General features: G+C 40.9%; 1 protein-coding gene across 2 annotated transcripts; it reads right to left on the bottom strand.

Annotated features, from left to right (window-relative positions):
• Positions 1-355: 355 nt before the first annotated feature.
• On the bottom strand, positions 356-12,897 carry CCT (RNA polymerase II transcription mediator). 2 transcript variants are annotated; one of them, XM_078299587.1, is made up of 13 exons: positions 12,695-12,897; positions 12,069-12,420; positions 11,749-11,808; positions 11,550-11,655; positions 10,996-11,067; positions 10,274-10,327; positions 10,090-10,197; positions 9,791-9,940; positions 9,360-9,701; positions 6,978-9,256; positions 3,133-5,757; positions 2,453-2,783; positions 356-1,264 (listed from the first exon to the last, which is right to left on the bottom strand). In XM_078299587.1, the coding sequence occupies exons 2-13, from the start codon at positions 12,185-12,187 to the stop codon at positions 797-799; spliced, it is 6,714 nt and encodes a 2,237-aa protein (XP_078155713.1). In that variant the 5' UTR covers positions 12,188-12,420; positions 12,695-12,897; the 3' UTR covers positions 356-796. The 2 variants fall into 2 exon arrangements, with proteins under 2 accessions (XP_078155713.1, XP_078155714.1); XM_078299588.1 differs by having other exon boundaries at positions 9,360-9,695.
• Positions 12,898-13,855: the final 958 nt, after the last annotated feature.

The raw sequence follows: 13,855 nt of genomic DNA, 5'->3' as shown, positions 1-13,855 counted from the left end.
TGCAGTTGGTTTCGACAAAAACAGATTCTGCTTGTAGCAACTCTTTGGTAAAGATTTTAACAAAGCAATTTTGGCTTCATGCAGCACACTAACCATATGCAACACTTTTTTTATTATATAGTCCGTACACTGCATGAAGCCTAAAATGCTCTGTTAAAATCTTTAACCAAACCATTCGCCCCTCCCCTACCCAACACACGGACAATAACCGCTACCTATCACATAAGAGTTACACAAGTAGAACAAATTAATTAAAAATTAATCTAAAACCTGAGTCATTTTGATACAGCCACACCCACAATGGGCACTAGGAGTAAGAAAAAAAGGAGAGTGAAAGAAGGAAAAAATGAAAAAGAAAAAAGAGTTGGGCACATGGGATTAGCTAATAACAAGCATCATCACCTAGGGCCCTAAAATACATGTTATAAGGTTACAATTGTTTTTTCGAATCAATTCTAAGCTTTGCTACACTGAAGCTGATCACGCTTTACGCATTCTGTTTCCCTAAATAATACATCCTTCAAAAGAAAATGGATCAAAAGAGAGAATAAAAAACATGCTACAACATGATCTGACAATGGTGGAACCATAAAATTTGTTATATACAACCAGCTTGGGGAACTTCAAAAGGGGACCCAACTCCAGTAGTCATAGCAATTCTCAATACAACCCGTCCCTCATTCTCCCATAAATTCCAGTATGGTATCTTCTCCTGAAACAACAAAGGTGGGCCGGAGTCGCTGAAGAATGTGTATTTTTGTTTTTTTTCTTATGTTGCCATAAATGTACAAGAGAGTCAGCTATCGTCGTCTAGCGATCCAATGTAAGTGAGGTCGGCTCTTCTCACTCGAACCGCACCCTTGAGCCAGCTAGAGGCTTTTAAATTGGAGTGGTCACCCCCAGGGACACCCATGCTACTACCGCCTCCACCACCACTGCCTGATGTGGAGGTAGAAGAGCCAGCTGTGCCATCTTCAAGTAAGGTCCAAGGATCGATCTCCATCTCCGATGGTTCTTGGGAAGGCAGTGGGGCCTTGCCTCGGCCTGATGGAAGATTGGGGGAGTTCCAACTTGGAGTAGAGGGGTTGATGCTTCTTTGTTGGTGACCTGGGGTGGGGTTGCCAGGCAGAAGGAATGGAAGAGAAGGCAGTGAGAGAGGAGGGAGGCAGGGCAATGAGAAGGGACGTGTTGGAGGGAGATATGGCATGGCCGACTGAATCCGCCTACGGATTGTCAGCGGCAATTCCATCTTGTCCAATGCTGACTGCAATATGAAAACGCAACAATGATATCAAGGAGAGAAAAAGGCATATTGTCTGTCTTAGAATACGTTTACCACAGTTTGCTCATTTGGACCAGTAGGTCCCGGTAACTGATCTAGTATTTTACCTAAACATGACTGTTTCAGTAACTGAAACATATCAGTACCATGCTTTAAATTAAAGACCAACTCAGCTATATGATTCTGAAACTCGGAATAAGAATCAGGATCAGCATGTAGTTTGGTGGATCAAAACTCAGCTGACTTGGACCGAAAGCTCGGACATATAAAATTGTTCATATGCATAAAAAAACTAATGAAAAAATTTAAGAGCTAATAATAGTTGAAAATAATGTTGAGACAAGGAATTGACTGCTCTCATGCATTTGTTTTATTCAAAACAGAACAATGTGAAAACCTGAACACAATATATCAAATAATTACAAACACATAATTGTGCAGCTTATTGTTTGGAAGGATATTTGGTTGATGCTTGAATTTTTTATATCCAAGTTTACCAGAATTTTACATGATGTGAACCTGCAGCTTGGATCTGCACACGTGAGAATTAGACTTGCATGACAAAACTTGCCTCCAAAATCTCCCCTAATTAAAACATTTTGACATGCTTCCAACAGGTTTCTCTATGCCATTTAATTGTTGCTACTCGTGCAGCATGTCATGAGAGTTTATTTAACACACACACTGCACTTCTAAGAACAAAAAACCTATGTTGCAAAGCTATTGTTCCTTTCCAGATCGAATTTCTTCTCCCAGAGTTCCCCGTCCTCACATGATTCCCTCACCAAAATTCAAATTCTCTTGAATTAAAATACCAAGGTGAGAAATGGGGCTAGGATTAGGCTTGAATCTTAACTTAGGATTATATTAAATTGAATTTGGAATGAACAAAGCCAAGGACAATAAAACTTGAATCAGCCCACATACTTGGCTGATACTTACCTACCCTTGGCAGATTCCAAGTGGAGAGTTTTTTAACAACACTCAACTAAGCACCAAACTAACCTCACTTCAATCCAACTCTGTAATAACCGAATGAAGAAACAAAATTGAAACAAAAAAGGAGACATTTGGTACCAAAGGCTTGTGGCCGTGCTGAATCCTAGCAGGCACTGGACCTGCCCCAAATAGTAACACCCTACAAATCTTTAATATTTCTTATAGACTAACCTGCAAATTTTCTGCTGCCTCACGATCAAATGCAGGAAAATCTCGTGGAGATTTGATGGTTGCCTTGGAGGGGGGCAACTTGGGCTTTAGCCAACTCGGCTTGCAGCTCCCTAGCAAAGCATGAAGCACACATACAAGCCTGTCAAAGAGACCCTCACCAGGCCGGTCTGACAAGCTATCAGCAGAATAAAAAAGAGCTTCAGAAGGATAAGACCCTGCCTCCCTTTTCATGGGGGTAGGTAGATCGGCCTCTTCGTACACAACTCGTGCGCCGAGCAGACGTAGGATGATGCCTGCAAGTGTCTGCCTCATGTTCCGGCCAGATGGATCCCTGCTAATATTCTCAAAATTAATTATCTCGGCACCATTCTCTAATGCCAGGTACTTATAGTGATTTCTGTTTTGGTCTTTTGTTTGGCCATTTTGTCACACTTTGCTTTTATTATTGCCTATGTGCACCATTGTACAAAGTTCGGATAATTGAAACATAATGCACATTTGAGTTTTACTGTGGCAAAATAGACTAAATAAAACTTCTCGCCACACATTTAAATTTGATTCACTTTAGGAACCGAACAAAACAAGGTGGTCAGATAGTACCCAACATGTCTAAGATTAAATTTTGACCTAAACGAACTAGAATGGAGAACAGCAACCATGAAAATGTTAAATGTAATTACCTATCTGCATAGATTACAGGGAGCAATCTAATGAGAAATTGGAGGCGCACCCATAGCGCTGATCTCAAAGAAGCCACAGGAGGAGGGGAGGAGTCACTAGCAACTACAGGAGGCCTCCGGCCAATAACCGGGCTACCACCCCGCATTCCTTTTCTAGTGCTTTTGCCGGAGGGAGCCCCTTCTATCCCCGGCGAGCCCGTATTAGCCTGCTGTTTTGTTCCATTGTTGTTGTGTGTTATTGCGCCAATCTGCATCTCAATAGCACCCATCTGCTTAATCAGCTCGGCAGCAAATGCATTACGCAACTCACTAGAACTCCTGTCTATGCAAGGGAGCATAAGCTCTGTCAAAGCTTTCTCCGTCACCCGGTGATGGATGGATTCGGGTCCCTCTGAATCTGTGACCCGATTGTTGGAAGACTTGCCAGATCTTTTAACATCTACAAACTCGTCAATGACCTCTCCTTCTTCAATAGGCATAATTTCAATCTTCCTCTTGGTGCCTCTACCGGTAGTAATGCTGTTGTTGGTGTTACTAGTACCTGTCGAGGCTTCAGGTGAAGAGCAAGACCATCCCCATGGTTTCCAAAAATGGGCTTTTGCAGAGAGCCCCTTCCTGTGGGCAACATACAGAAGCTGTTGTCTGATGGATTTACGGCCCTGTAGAACATCAGGACCCTGTAAGATCCATTTAGTGTCCATCACTAAAGACTCCTGGAGCAGCTTTCCGAGGAGGTGCACTACCTCTGAGTAAAGAGAGGCCGCATCTGGCCTGACTAGCAACCTCGAGATGATTATCTCGGTAAACTTTTTCTCACTCTCTGAATCAGCATTGGGCGTCAGAGACCGGAGCGCCTCCACAAATGACATACTTTGGGTCTCTATTTTCTCAATAAGGGCCTGCTCATGCAAGAGGAGCCGCAGCTCAACCCACTGCCAGTGAAACTTGGCTGGCTGGAGAGTATCCAGTATATGAAGAAGCCGCTCATGGAGCTTCGCCTCATTTTCCATGTTAGCACTCGACTCAAAACCCCGAGATCCATCTTCCTGCGGTCTTGCAGAGGCCGGCATCTTGCATTCAATCAGAGCATTCAGGAACAGCCTTGCCCGCAGAGGGATGAAGGCTGTAGCTCTTAAATGTTTATCGGAACCATGCAGCTCAAGCAACGCAGCGAACTCTGAATCACCCGAATCCGAGGCCAGGATATCATAAAAGCTGTGTGTATTCCTGAAACATACATCTCGGAATGGCTGGTGTGTGATAGCATCTCCAACAGCAGTAGATAGGTACTGATAAAGCTGACCATCTTCACGGGTTGCCCCATTGTTGGTGATATAAGGTTTCCATATGACCATTGCAAAAATAGAGTACGCAGGAGGGAGAATCAGACCAAGTGGCAGCATCCTTTGCATCCTTGATAGAGCTAAGATGTATGATTCTCCGAGTATTTCACAAACCAAACCATCACACACTGTTCGACAGTTGCCAATCAAGAGTCTGAACCAGTGAACATAAACCTCGATAGAACAATCAAGCTTGAAAGCACCTGAAGAACGTGAAACACCATTAGTGTTCGATGACCTAGTATTTCTGACAAACTGCATGGTATCCAAACCCTCCTTCAACCTGAAAACTGTGATCAGGCGGTCTAAGCTGACCACACCATGAATAACAGCCCCCAAAATGAGTGCAGAGACTGCAGCTGCAATCTTTGTGGGCCGCGAGACAAAGCCCTTTGTGGGGTTGCTATGAAGATCGTTCGAATGGCTCCCAAATATGTCGTGAGAATCAGGGGACGGCTGACACTGGTTGCGGTGGGTTTTGGTGGGAGCAGAAGCAGCTGAGAAAGCTGAACACGCTTCTACGGCCAAAACAACCTCAAACACCCGGCTGAGGCGATCTCCAAGAGATTCCTTTAGCAGGAAAAGAGATGCAATATGAATGTTTAAGATGTGCCGTACACAATTCAAGGAGGTCGCTGTAGAAGGGGGATTTTGGTAATTTCCAGAGGTGAAATCAGGGAGCTTTGCTATGGCCTGGCCCACATTGCCAACAATTGCTGAGACAGCTGCCGCCACTACAGAAGGATCTCCCTCAGGAAGCGTACTACAGTTCTGGCGGATGCACTCCCCCAGGCTAAGCACGATATCATGTGCTATCTGAAAGCTATCATCCCACTTCTCCAATAAGGCCCCTTGGGGTTTTGATGGTGTGAAAACCTTTCTTTCTTTCCCATAGAAGTAGCGGGACGCCTCCTCCACACTGCGATTCACAATCTCTTTCATGTTTGGGACATTCCGTGACGACCTTCCACCAAGCTTCTGCCGGATATGATCATCAATATCTTCTCCGGACGAGACTCCTGACGAAGTGATGGAGTCGCCATCAATTGATCGACCTGTGTCTAGTTCAGAAAGAAGTCTTTGATCGGAAGTCGCCCTGAAATTCTTTTCCCACCTTGCCACACTAGCCACGTCTCTGTATTTCTTCAAAATGTAACGGGTGTATGCAAAAGCAGCTGAACAAGGATGCCTTCCATTTGGCATGACACCTCCAGCATTCCGGTGCATCACAGCAGCCAGTACTTCGGGCAAGAGGTCAGTTGCAAGCAGTACATTTTCATACCTGGACAATTGAAGACATTAGACCAATTCCAAGTGATTATAAACATAAGCTTAGTCTTAAGAAGAACATAAGAGAATTTCATATTCTACAAGTACAAGGAAATAAGATGATGCTAAACATATTCATAATAAAAGTGCATTAAAGCTAAAACTCAAAAGAGACTGCAAACAGCAAGAGATGAAAAAACAAAAAATTAATTTAAAGTATCAGTGCAAAATGAGCATATCCCTATTAACAGACAAAGCTAAATACACAATATTTGTTCCAATTCTAAATTTTCTCAACAATCTCAAAATGTTTGTCAAATCTGTCATGGCACTTCAAAAAATCAATGCGAAAAAGCAATTGCAAAGCAAAGCCCAAAAAAGCTAACCAGACAGATAAGTCTGGACACATACTAATAAGGTGTTACCAAGGAACAGAAAGTACAAAGCAAGAGAAATGCTACTTGAGTGGGCTGTTGGTTCAAGGGTGGCAGAAATTACTGGCTTTAATTTCAGTGACATTATTGATTATACTTAGGTATGACCTAAATGTGACAAAAAAAAATTCCTGGTTAAGTGTGATGCATTTGGAGAACTAGAAATTAGATGCTTTTCTCAGCACATTACCAAAAATACTAGAAATTTGGTTATACAAATTTGTTCAATATTGAACTTCTGACAAGATATGTGTATTCCACCATGAGGAAACTACTAGCCTGGAGAGAGGGGACTAGCCACTGGTAGCAGTACTAGCTGGTTATATGCTACAAGCTACCCAAAATATAGTTATTCTGAAGTTATTATGTGCTTGAAAACAAGACACATGATGTTGGCTTTGTGGATGTACTAGTTGCTTATTTCTTGTTAGTTTCTGCTATTTGCAACTAAGTACCAGTTTACTGGTACATAGGATAGAGGGTGAGTTTATATTGGTTTTTTTATCAATGATATAAAACATTTTCTGAAACCTTGACACTACCAATGCTAGTGTCATTGTACAGTTGACAGGTAGGGTGAGCCATGTATGGGTCAAGTGTCTCGTTTGGGATGTGGGTCTGTGTGGTTGAGATGAACACCTGAGGTGGGGTTTCCTTCTTTATCAAGTAAAGACAATTTGATGATTTGATCTTGTTGGTTTAAACTTGTTTCATGTTTTAATGAACCAGGTAGCCATCATGCTACTTTCAATCAATAAGAAGAGACCTCTATCAATACAAAAAGGTAAAAAATCATTACCGTTGCAGTGCGGAATAAATAAATGCTTCCTCGACTTGGCAGATTTGGCTCTCTCTGTTCTTTGATTGAATTGCATGCCTACCAACCTGGATGTTAGCACTCACCCTTGCACGGATTTTGGGAAGCAACCAGACTAGGAACTTCACCAATGGGACCAAATCACAACATTGGTCCAGAACATACATAACCGACAACAACTCATCCTCACTCATTCTCCATCTAACGCTGCACCTTTCGTCATTCTGCGAGGGGAAACCAGAAGTGCTGCTCCCAGGCTTGTCCATCACTGTTTCATTCCCTTCAATAAGCTGTCTTAGTGATCTCAAAAGCCATATCGAAACAGATTTCTTCTCAATCATCCTAAGCCTCTTCAAAACCTTCCCAATCTCAGTAAGGTTAACTGCTCTCGTCCGATCAAACTCCTTGGAACTGTCACTATCTGTTGTGGATTTGTGGTGGGGGCAGCTCACCTTGTTATCACACACATGGCTAGTAGAAGCCCCCTGGCTGCTTTCAATCCGAGCAGCTGCCAACTGTGCTAGGCTCTGAGTTTTACGCCGCCCTCTTGAGCCCTGTTTAGGTACCTTCTGCTGGGGCAGTTCGACCTTGAATGATGGTTCATGGGCCTTCACTGCTCCTTTCCTTACCCACCATATATCCTCATCCTCCAATTTACTTGAAGGGATGCTTTGGAAAGAAGGGCTCCGATTGTCTATCTTCTGCTTCTTAGCTCTACGGCACTCCTCACACCCTTGTTTCGTCTCACCTGAATCAGCTTTCAAATCAGATGCACTTAACGGCCTCTTGATACTTCCCTTCAAACCTTCACTCTTTGGTTCCATGGATGACAAGCTGATATTTGGGAAATGCAGCAAAGTTGATATCAAACCTTTCAGTTCAGTAATTACTGCCTTCACCTTGCTCCCCTCACTCTTACCATCTCTACTGCTGGGACGGTGGTCGTTTTGCTTTTGAAGAGGAAAGCCAGATGGCGTATTGCTTCTCTTAACCACACCACCCTGTCCCCTTGAAAGCTCACGCACCACGAGGTGACGTTCACTTGAGTATACAGCAACAGTGTCATTCAAAGTTGTTTTTTCAACCACCCTGGACTCTTCCAGCACATCCAACAGGCACAATGCAGGCAGTTGCTTCAGGATTCTATGGTGTCTCCTTTTTCGTTCAGCGTCTAGAGGTGTACCTTCCCTGTCCATAAGGCCACTAACTATAAGCTGCCTCACATACGCCTGAGGATAGAAAATGCCAGTACAGATGAGTTCCGTGACAAGTGCATCGACCCTTTTGTAACCTGCCGGGCTGCTGACCTCATGTTGATCCAACCAACACACAATGATGTCATGTAATGGACCGGGACTTTCGAGCATGTTAGTTTTGTTCTTTCTCTCACCTGAATTCTTAACTTGATTAGGAGTATGATCCTGAGGGGATGGTGTCTTACTGGCTCCATGCCGACCGCTACTCTTGGGGTTAGAAACCTTGCACAACTCATCCATCTTGTTCTTCAAAAGCAACACCGCCATGTAAATCTGAGAGAGATCTTTCCTCCCCGTGAGATTCGATGGCATAGCAGTGCGGCAATCCCGATAATCACATGTTGCCCATTCACAAAGAAAAAATACCGAGCATATCAAAGATAACTCGACAGTCCCAATCCAAATTAGAGAGGATTGTAAACAAGGGCTCACCTCAGAAATCCACCTCTCCTCCATTAGAGAATCTGATAGATCTTCAAAGAGAGAGGAATAAGCCAGAGTTAAGTTGCCCGACACAATAGCCTTGTCAAGAGCTTGTACAACCTTGGCTGCACCTCGGCCTTGAAGGTTGGGGTTCACAATCTTGGCTAGATCAGATGCACGTTTTTCTATAGAGGAAACTGCATGGCCGCATGACAAATACCGAAAATATGCATCCTGTGTCTCAAACTGAACAGCTTCAGAAACATCAAGCACGTTTTTCAAAGAGGCTCCTCGGTGGTGCACCTCAGGGGCAACAGGTGCCGGTAGAGGGAAGCAGTCCAAAGATACAAAAGTGTCTGGCACAGAAAGGATCAAATAGCGTAGCATTTCAGCAAGAGTAGCAGTCATCGATGCCCTTCTCAAACCATCAACGGAACTTGAGCCACTTGATAAAACATTGCTGAGGTAACGCACAGCTATTTCCACAAAGGTGCGTGTATATGTCTGTGATAAGGAAATGTAATCTAGCAAACCTAGAAAAAGAGGCAACAGGAGTTCTAAGATCTCAAATGAATCCTTGTCCTGTAGGTATCATTGTAAAGGAAAGATATTAATACTCGAAGAGCATAAGAAAAAATGAAACAAAAAATATTATAAGGAAAAAAAAAACGATCATCATATATACCTGCAGCTGGTTAAGGATGCGATCAATAAGAATAGATGGTAGAAGCAACCCTTCAGCAAGATGCCACTGCACCAATCGAACCATATACCACCATTTGAAGTTAAAGGATGGCTCCTCAGTGTCTGAAATGGATGGGGACGATTCTGTTTTCAGCTTTGATGAAGAATGCCCGGAGTTCAGGCCAGGGGATGGCTGATCTCTACTAGACAGAGTTGCACCATCTTTTGAGCTGAACTCTTCCAAGAGCTGTTCAAAGTAATCTGCCACGTCTTTTGTCCACTGTTCTGTTCTGAGGAATTGAGACTTTTCAGGTGCTCCATTTGGTACATTACGAACCTGAACCTGAAATTTTATTGATTTGTTTACTGCCAAAATAGGAAGAAAAAGATTTCATAGTTATGAGGGCAATGACCCACGAAAGAAGTAAATACCTGATTGAGGTATGTGACTTTAACAAACCAGGTTGCTCGAACTAATGGGATATTATGTCGAGTGATGATGTCAAATAGGGATTTCCTTCGAAAACCATGAGGCACATGCTCTGACAATGAGCGCAGTCGTTTGTGCGGTTGAGATAGGGCCTGTTAATTTCAATAGAGCACAAAGCAATATCATAGCTACAAATCTTGTGGATAGAGTCACTTGCATCACTATAAACAGATAGTGCAGATCAAAATGCAAGACACAAAAAGAAAGAAATTACAAAGACTATCAAATTTATGTCACAAACCTCAATCCATCTCCTACGAATATCTTCTCCAGAAGGCTTTTGTTCGGGGAACGCACCAGGTCTTACTAATAAGTGGCCAGAGAGGGGTACCCCATAAACTTGCCCAGCCTGCAGTTATAGAAATCCAGGTTAAACATGAATCATCCCGAAAGAGGAAATTGCGGGAAGAACAAGAGATATTTACTTTTCTCTTCTGAGCACGTGACTCATTTATGGCCCTGAAACGCTTCCTTATTGCCTTTGGACACGTTAAAGGAAAAAGAAGAAAAGGTTAGCTATAGATCAAGTATGAAACAGAAGTGAAGCAAAAAAAAGAACATGGAAAAAAGAAAACAAAAGGATTACAGGGTCATAAGCAGAAACTATGTAAATAGCTACTGCCAATAATGTATTTCAACTTAGGACCTATGTACAACAGTATCTACATGGAATAATTGCAGCATATGCTGCTAAGCCAAAGTTAAGCCCATACAATACAAGCTGTCTCTACACAAATATTAATATTTCTCCAATTACAACAAAATAAAGCCTCCAATTCCACAAGCAAGCCTCAATTATTCAAACTTCAAAACCAATTGCTGATTAACTGTGCAGCCAGACTCAGCTGAAGACACATTTGGCCTAAATTTTACCTAACAATATATACCTAATTTGCCATTATGTAATAAAACACATAAAAAGCAAACAAAAGGACAATGAAATAACGGATGAAAAGGAAAATCTATATGGGCACTCATTCTCTCACCAAATCTTACCAGGAAATATTATTACAATATTGGTGAATGCAGACCAAGAAATATAGAATAAGGAAAGATGACAACCGTGAGCAATAACAAGTAATGTAGTAGTAAAGAACCTAGTCAATTTGACTTATTCCCAGAAAATAGCAATGATAAAAGAAATTACCTCCCTACACTTTCCAATGAGCTCTGGCTTTAGAAAAGTAACAACCTGACTCAATACAATCTCTCGTGCTTCCTACGGAAACCAGGAAAACAGTAGTTATTAATAGCAAGTCCATTTTTTTTGCACTCATAACTGGAGCACATGTCTCAAAAGTATAAAAAAGGCATATGTATGGTCAACGATCTTAGCACCTTAATGACGTACTTCACTGGTCATCATCTCACCAGTGCTTAGAGATCAATTTACCAATACTAAAATGTTCATTTTGCATGACTTAAATTTGAGTTGCTTGTTAAATTCTTGAATTGGATTTTTACGAATGTGCTAAATTCAATAGGATTCCAAACTGCCAATAGCACAGACAATTATTCTATAAATATTCTACTACGTAGCTCCCATAATTCAAAAGAAAAAAAAAACACTTCTTATTTCCTAATACAAAAGGCTTTTGGTAACACCAACATTACAAGTTGGTCACTCAACTTCGATTAAGAAAAAAAAAAACATACATGATAAAATTTATAGAAAGTACTGTACAATTAAAAAAGCAGTACCTCAATTCCTTCAACGGTCTCCTTATATCCAGATTGTAGATATTCTCTAGTTAGGGTTTCTTCAGGACAATTCAGGGTTTGCGGGTAGAAATCAGGAGGCCCAAGTCTAACAATTATTAATAAAAGTACAACAGCAATTAAGTTTGGTAAACAAGTGCATGAGTGAGATCCTTTGCATAAATTTGGGGACTAGATTTACCTAGAATTAAGGGGCTCTCTGTCACACTTCAACTTGTATGCTGGTATCTGTGATTGTCGCCTGAAAATAGGAGTTAAGAACAGCAGGATAATATGGGCTTAAGAACAGATATATAGTAATAAAAGGGATCCTACTTGGCTAAAATCTTGAAAAGGCAGCTGTTTTGACTTTAAAATCCAAATCAATATAGCTCACTATACTAATTCGCTTGTCAAAAGTCTACAACAGGTTCAAACCAGTCAGTAAGTTTAAATTTTCCATGAAAAGGCCTCCCATGGATAAAAATTAAATATTACTAGACTGCAAGAAGATGTAATCACCTGGAATTAACAGGATAGTTTGGGGGTTGAAATGACGAGTCTACCCTCGAATTATCCCTTATGGTAGGTCCACCAAGTGAGTTTCCAGCATTACTGCTGGCTGAAGAATACCTGTGCATCTCTCCTGAAAATTAACGGCATTACTGCCTCCAACTTCACCACTCAATTCTCCAGTCCATACCAAAATAACATCTCATTTATTCTCACTCATGTAAGGCAAATTTATTTCTTCTTTCGTCTCTAGAAGCAAACAAGCACAGGTTAAATTGTTGATCCTTTTCTCTACCAAAGTACCTTCGTGTCTGACAACCTAACTCCGCTACAGAAGCATTCAGAGTTTCTGCAGAACAGCCTGCAGAGAAATTAAATAACAAATTTGTAAAATATAAAAAAGTAACACAAGTAAAAAATTCAAGATGAAAATGCTTAACACTGTAAGCATGCTCACAAAAAGCACCAATCCTACAGATCCTGATCTGATATAAAGCTAGAGCAATTAACTTGACTGGAATTACAAAAATAGATCCCAAAACACTACCCCCGAGCTTTCAACTCTAAACCCTTGAACTTCACTAAAAATCGAAACATAATCTCGGAGAAAGGAGAACGGGGGCAAGGACTGGAACCTTTCCAAAATCAGCGAGAGAAAGCAACGGTTAATTCCTTGAATCACGCTAAGAATCTCGCGAATCGGGGTTAGGGTTTCGCAAGCCCTAAAATCTCCGAACCCTAGAAGCTGGATAAACAATAGAAAAAAGGGAATAGATAGAGCGGGACAGCGCGAGAACTAGAGAGAGAAAGAGAGAAGAGAAACGGGTACCTTTGCAGAGAGAGAGAGAAAGAGAGAGGAAGGCGCAGGTGTTTGACTCTTTTTAACTCGTTGATGATGACGAGAAATGGGCAATGGAGTAGCACAAAATAGTTACTCAAAATATGGGGGCTGTATCTCTGATGTGTGGCCCCGCGTACTGTTTTTGGGTGAACACTTTAGATTTGGGTGGCCAGAGACTTATTTTGTATTCGACGTGTTTGTGTTTTTTTTGCACTAAGATCTTTCTATCATCGAATTCACATCAGCTTAGGTAACAGAAAATTTGAATTTAGATCCGGAGTGTTTGATCTATTTTGACATAAAATATTAAAGAATTTTTTATATTTTATTTCGAATTAGTACGAATTATTATCAGACGGTTTACGAATTCTCTGTCGTCTATTGTTCTTCTTCTTCTTCTTGATTATTTTATTTTGATTGTGAACTATTTTCTCTTTCTAGTTTCTTTACTTTAAATTATCGAGAAATTATCTACTTATACAATTAGATAGAAACTAGGGCTCATGCATGTATGATATTAAATATTTTTTTTTATAATCAGCAATAAATTACTACTGACAAATATATTGATAAAAAAAATCATTTATATGAATAAAATTCTAAGGTAGCATCTCAAAATAAAACTACTAGCTGACTAATTAAATAAATAAAATGCTAGTAACACATCAACTCGCGAAGATTGCCGCAAGTAACGTGCAAAAGTTTGCCCCATAATTAGCTCTATTCCTACCCAAATTGCGATCAAAACAATATGTAAATTGTTGTATTATTGATTAATATATGCACCTTAGTATATAAAATATGTCGATATTAAATATATTATATTAGACTAGTATCATACCCGTGCGTTGCAACGGGTACATATTATAAGAAACAAATATATCAATGAAAATAATAATTATCTAAAAATTAAAACACATGTTAATAGAAAATTTATATGATATGTATTTTTAAT

This window comes from Carex rostrata, chromosome 3 (genome assembly GCF_964058835.1).
Source record: "Carex rostrata chromosome 3, lpCarRost1.2, whole genome shotgun sequence".
Classification (NCBI taxonomy): Eukaryota; Viridiplantae; Streptophyta; class Magnoliopsida; order Poales; family Cyperaceae; genus Carex; species Carex rostrata.
This window is presented reverse-complemented; position numbering and strand designations above follow the sequence as displayed.

What these genes read in the sequence shown, in the direction of transcription:
- CCT (XM_078299587.1), bottom strand. Translation starts at nt 12,187, where the DNA reads ATGCACAGGTATTCTTCAGCCAGCAGTAATGCTGGAAACTCACTTGGT. An exon ending in TTCGTAGGAGATGGATTGAG is followed by an intron (nt 9,941 to 10,089) that starts GTTTGTGACATA and finishes TGAAATTAACAG; the next exon opens with GCCCTATCTCAACCGCACAA. An exon ending in AGGCAGCAGAAAATTTGCAG is followed by an intron (nt 1,265 to 2,452) that starts GTTAGTCTATAA and finishes TTCATATTGCAG; the next exon opens with TCAGCATTGGACAAGATGGA.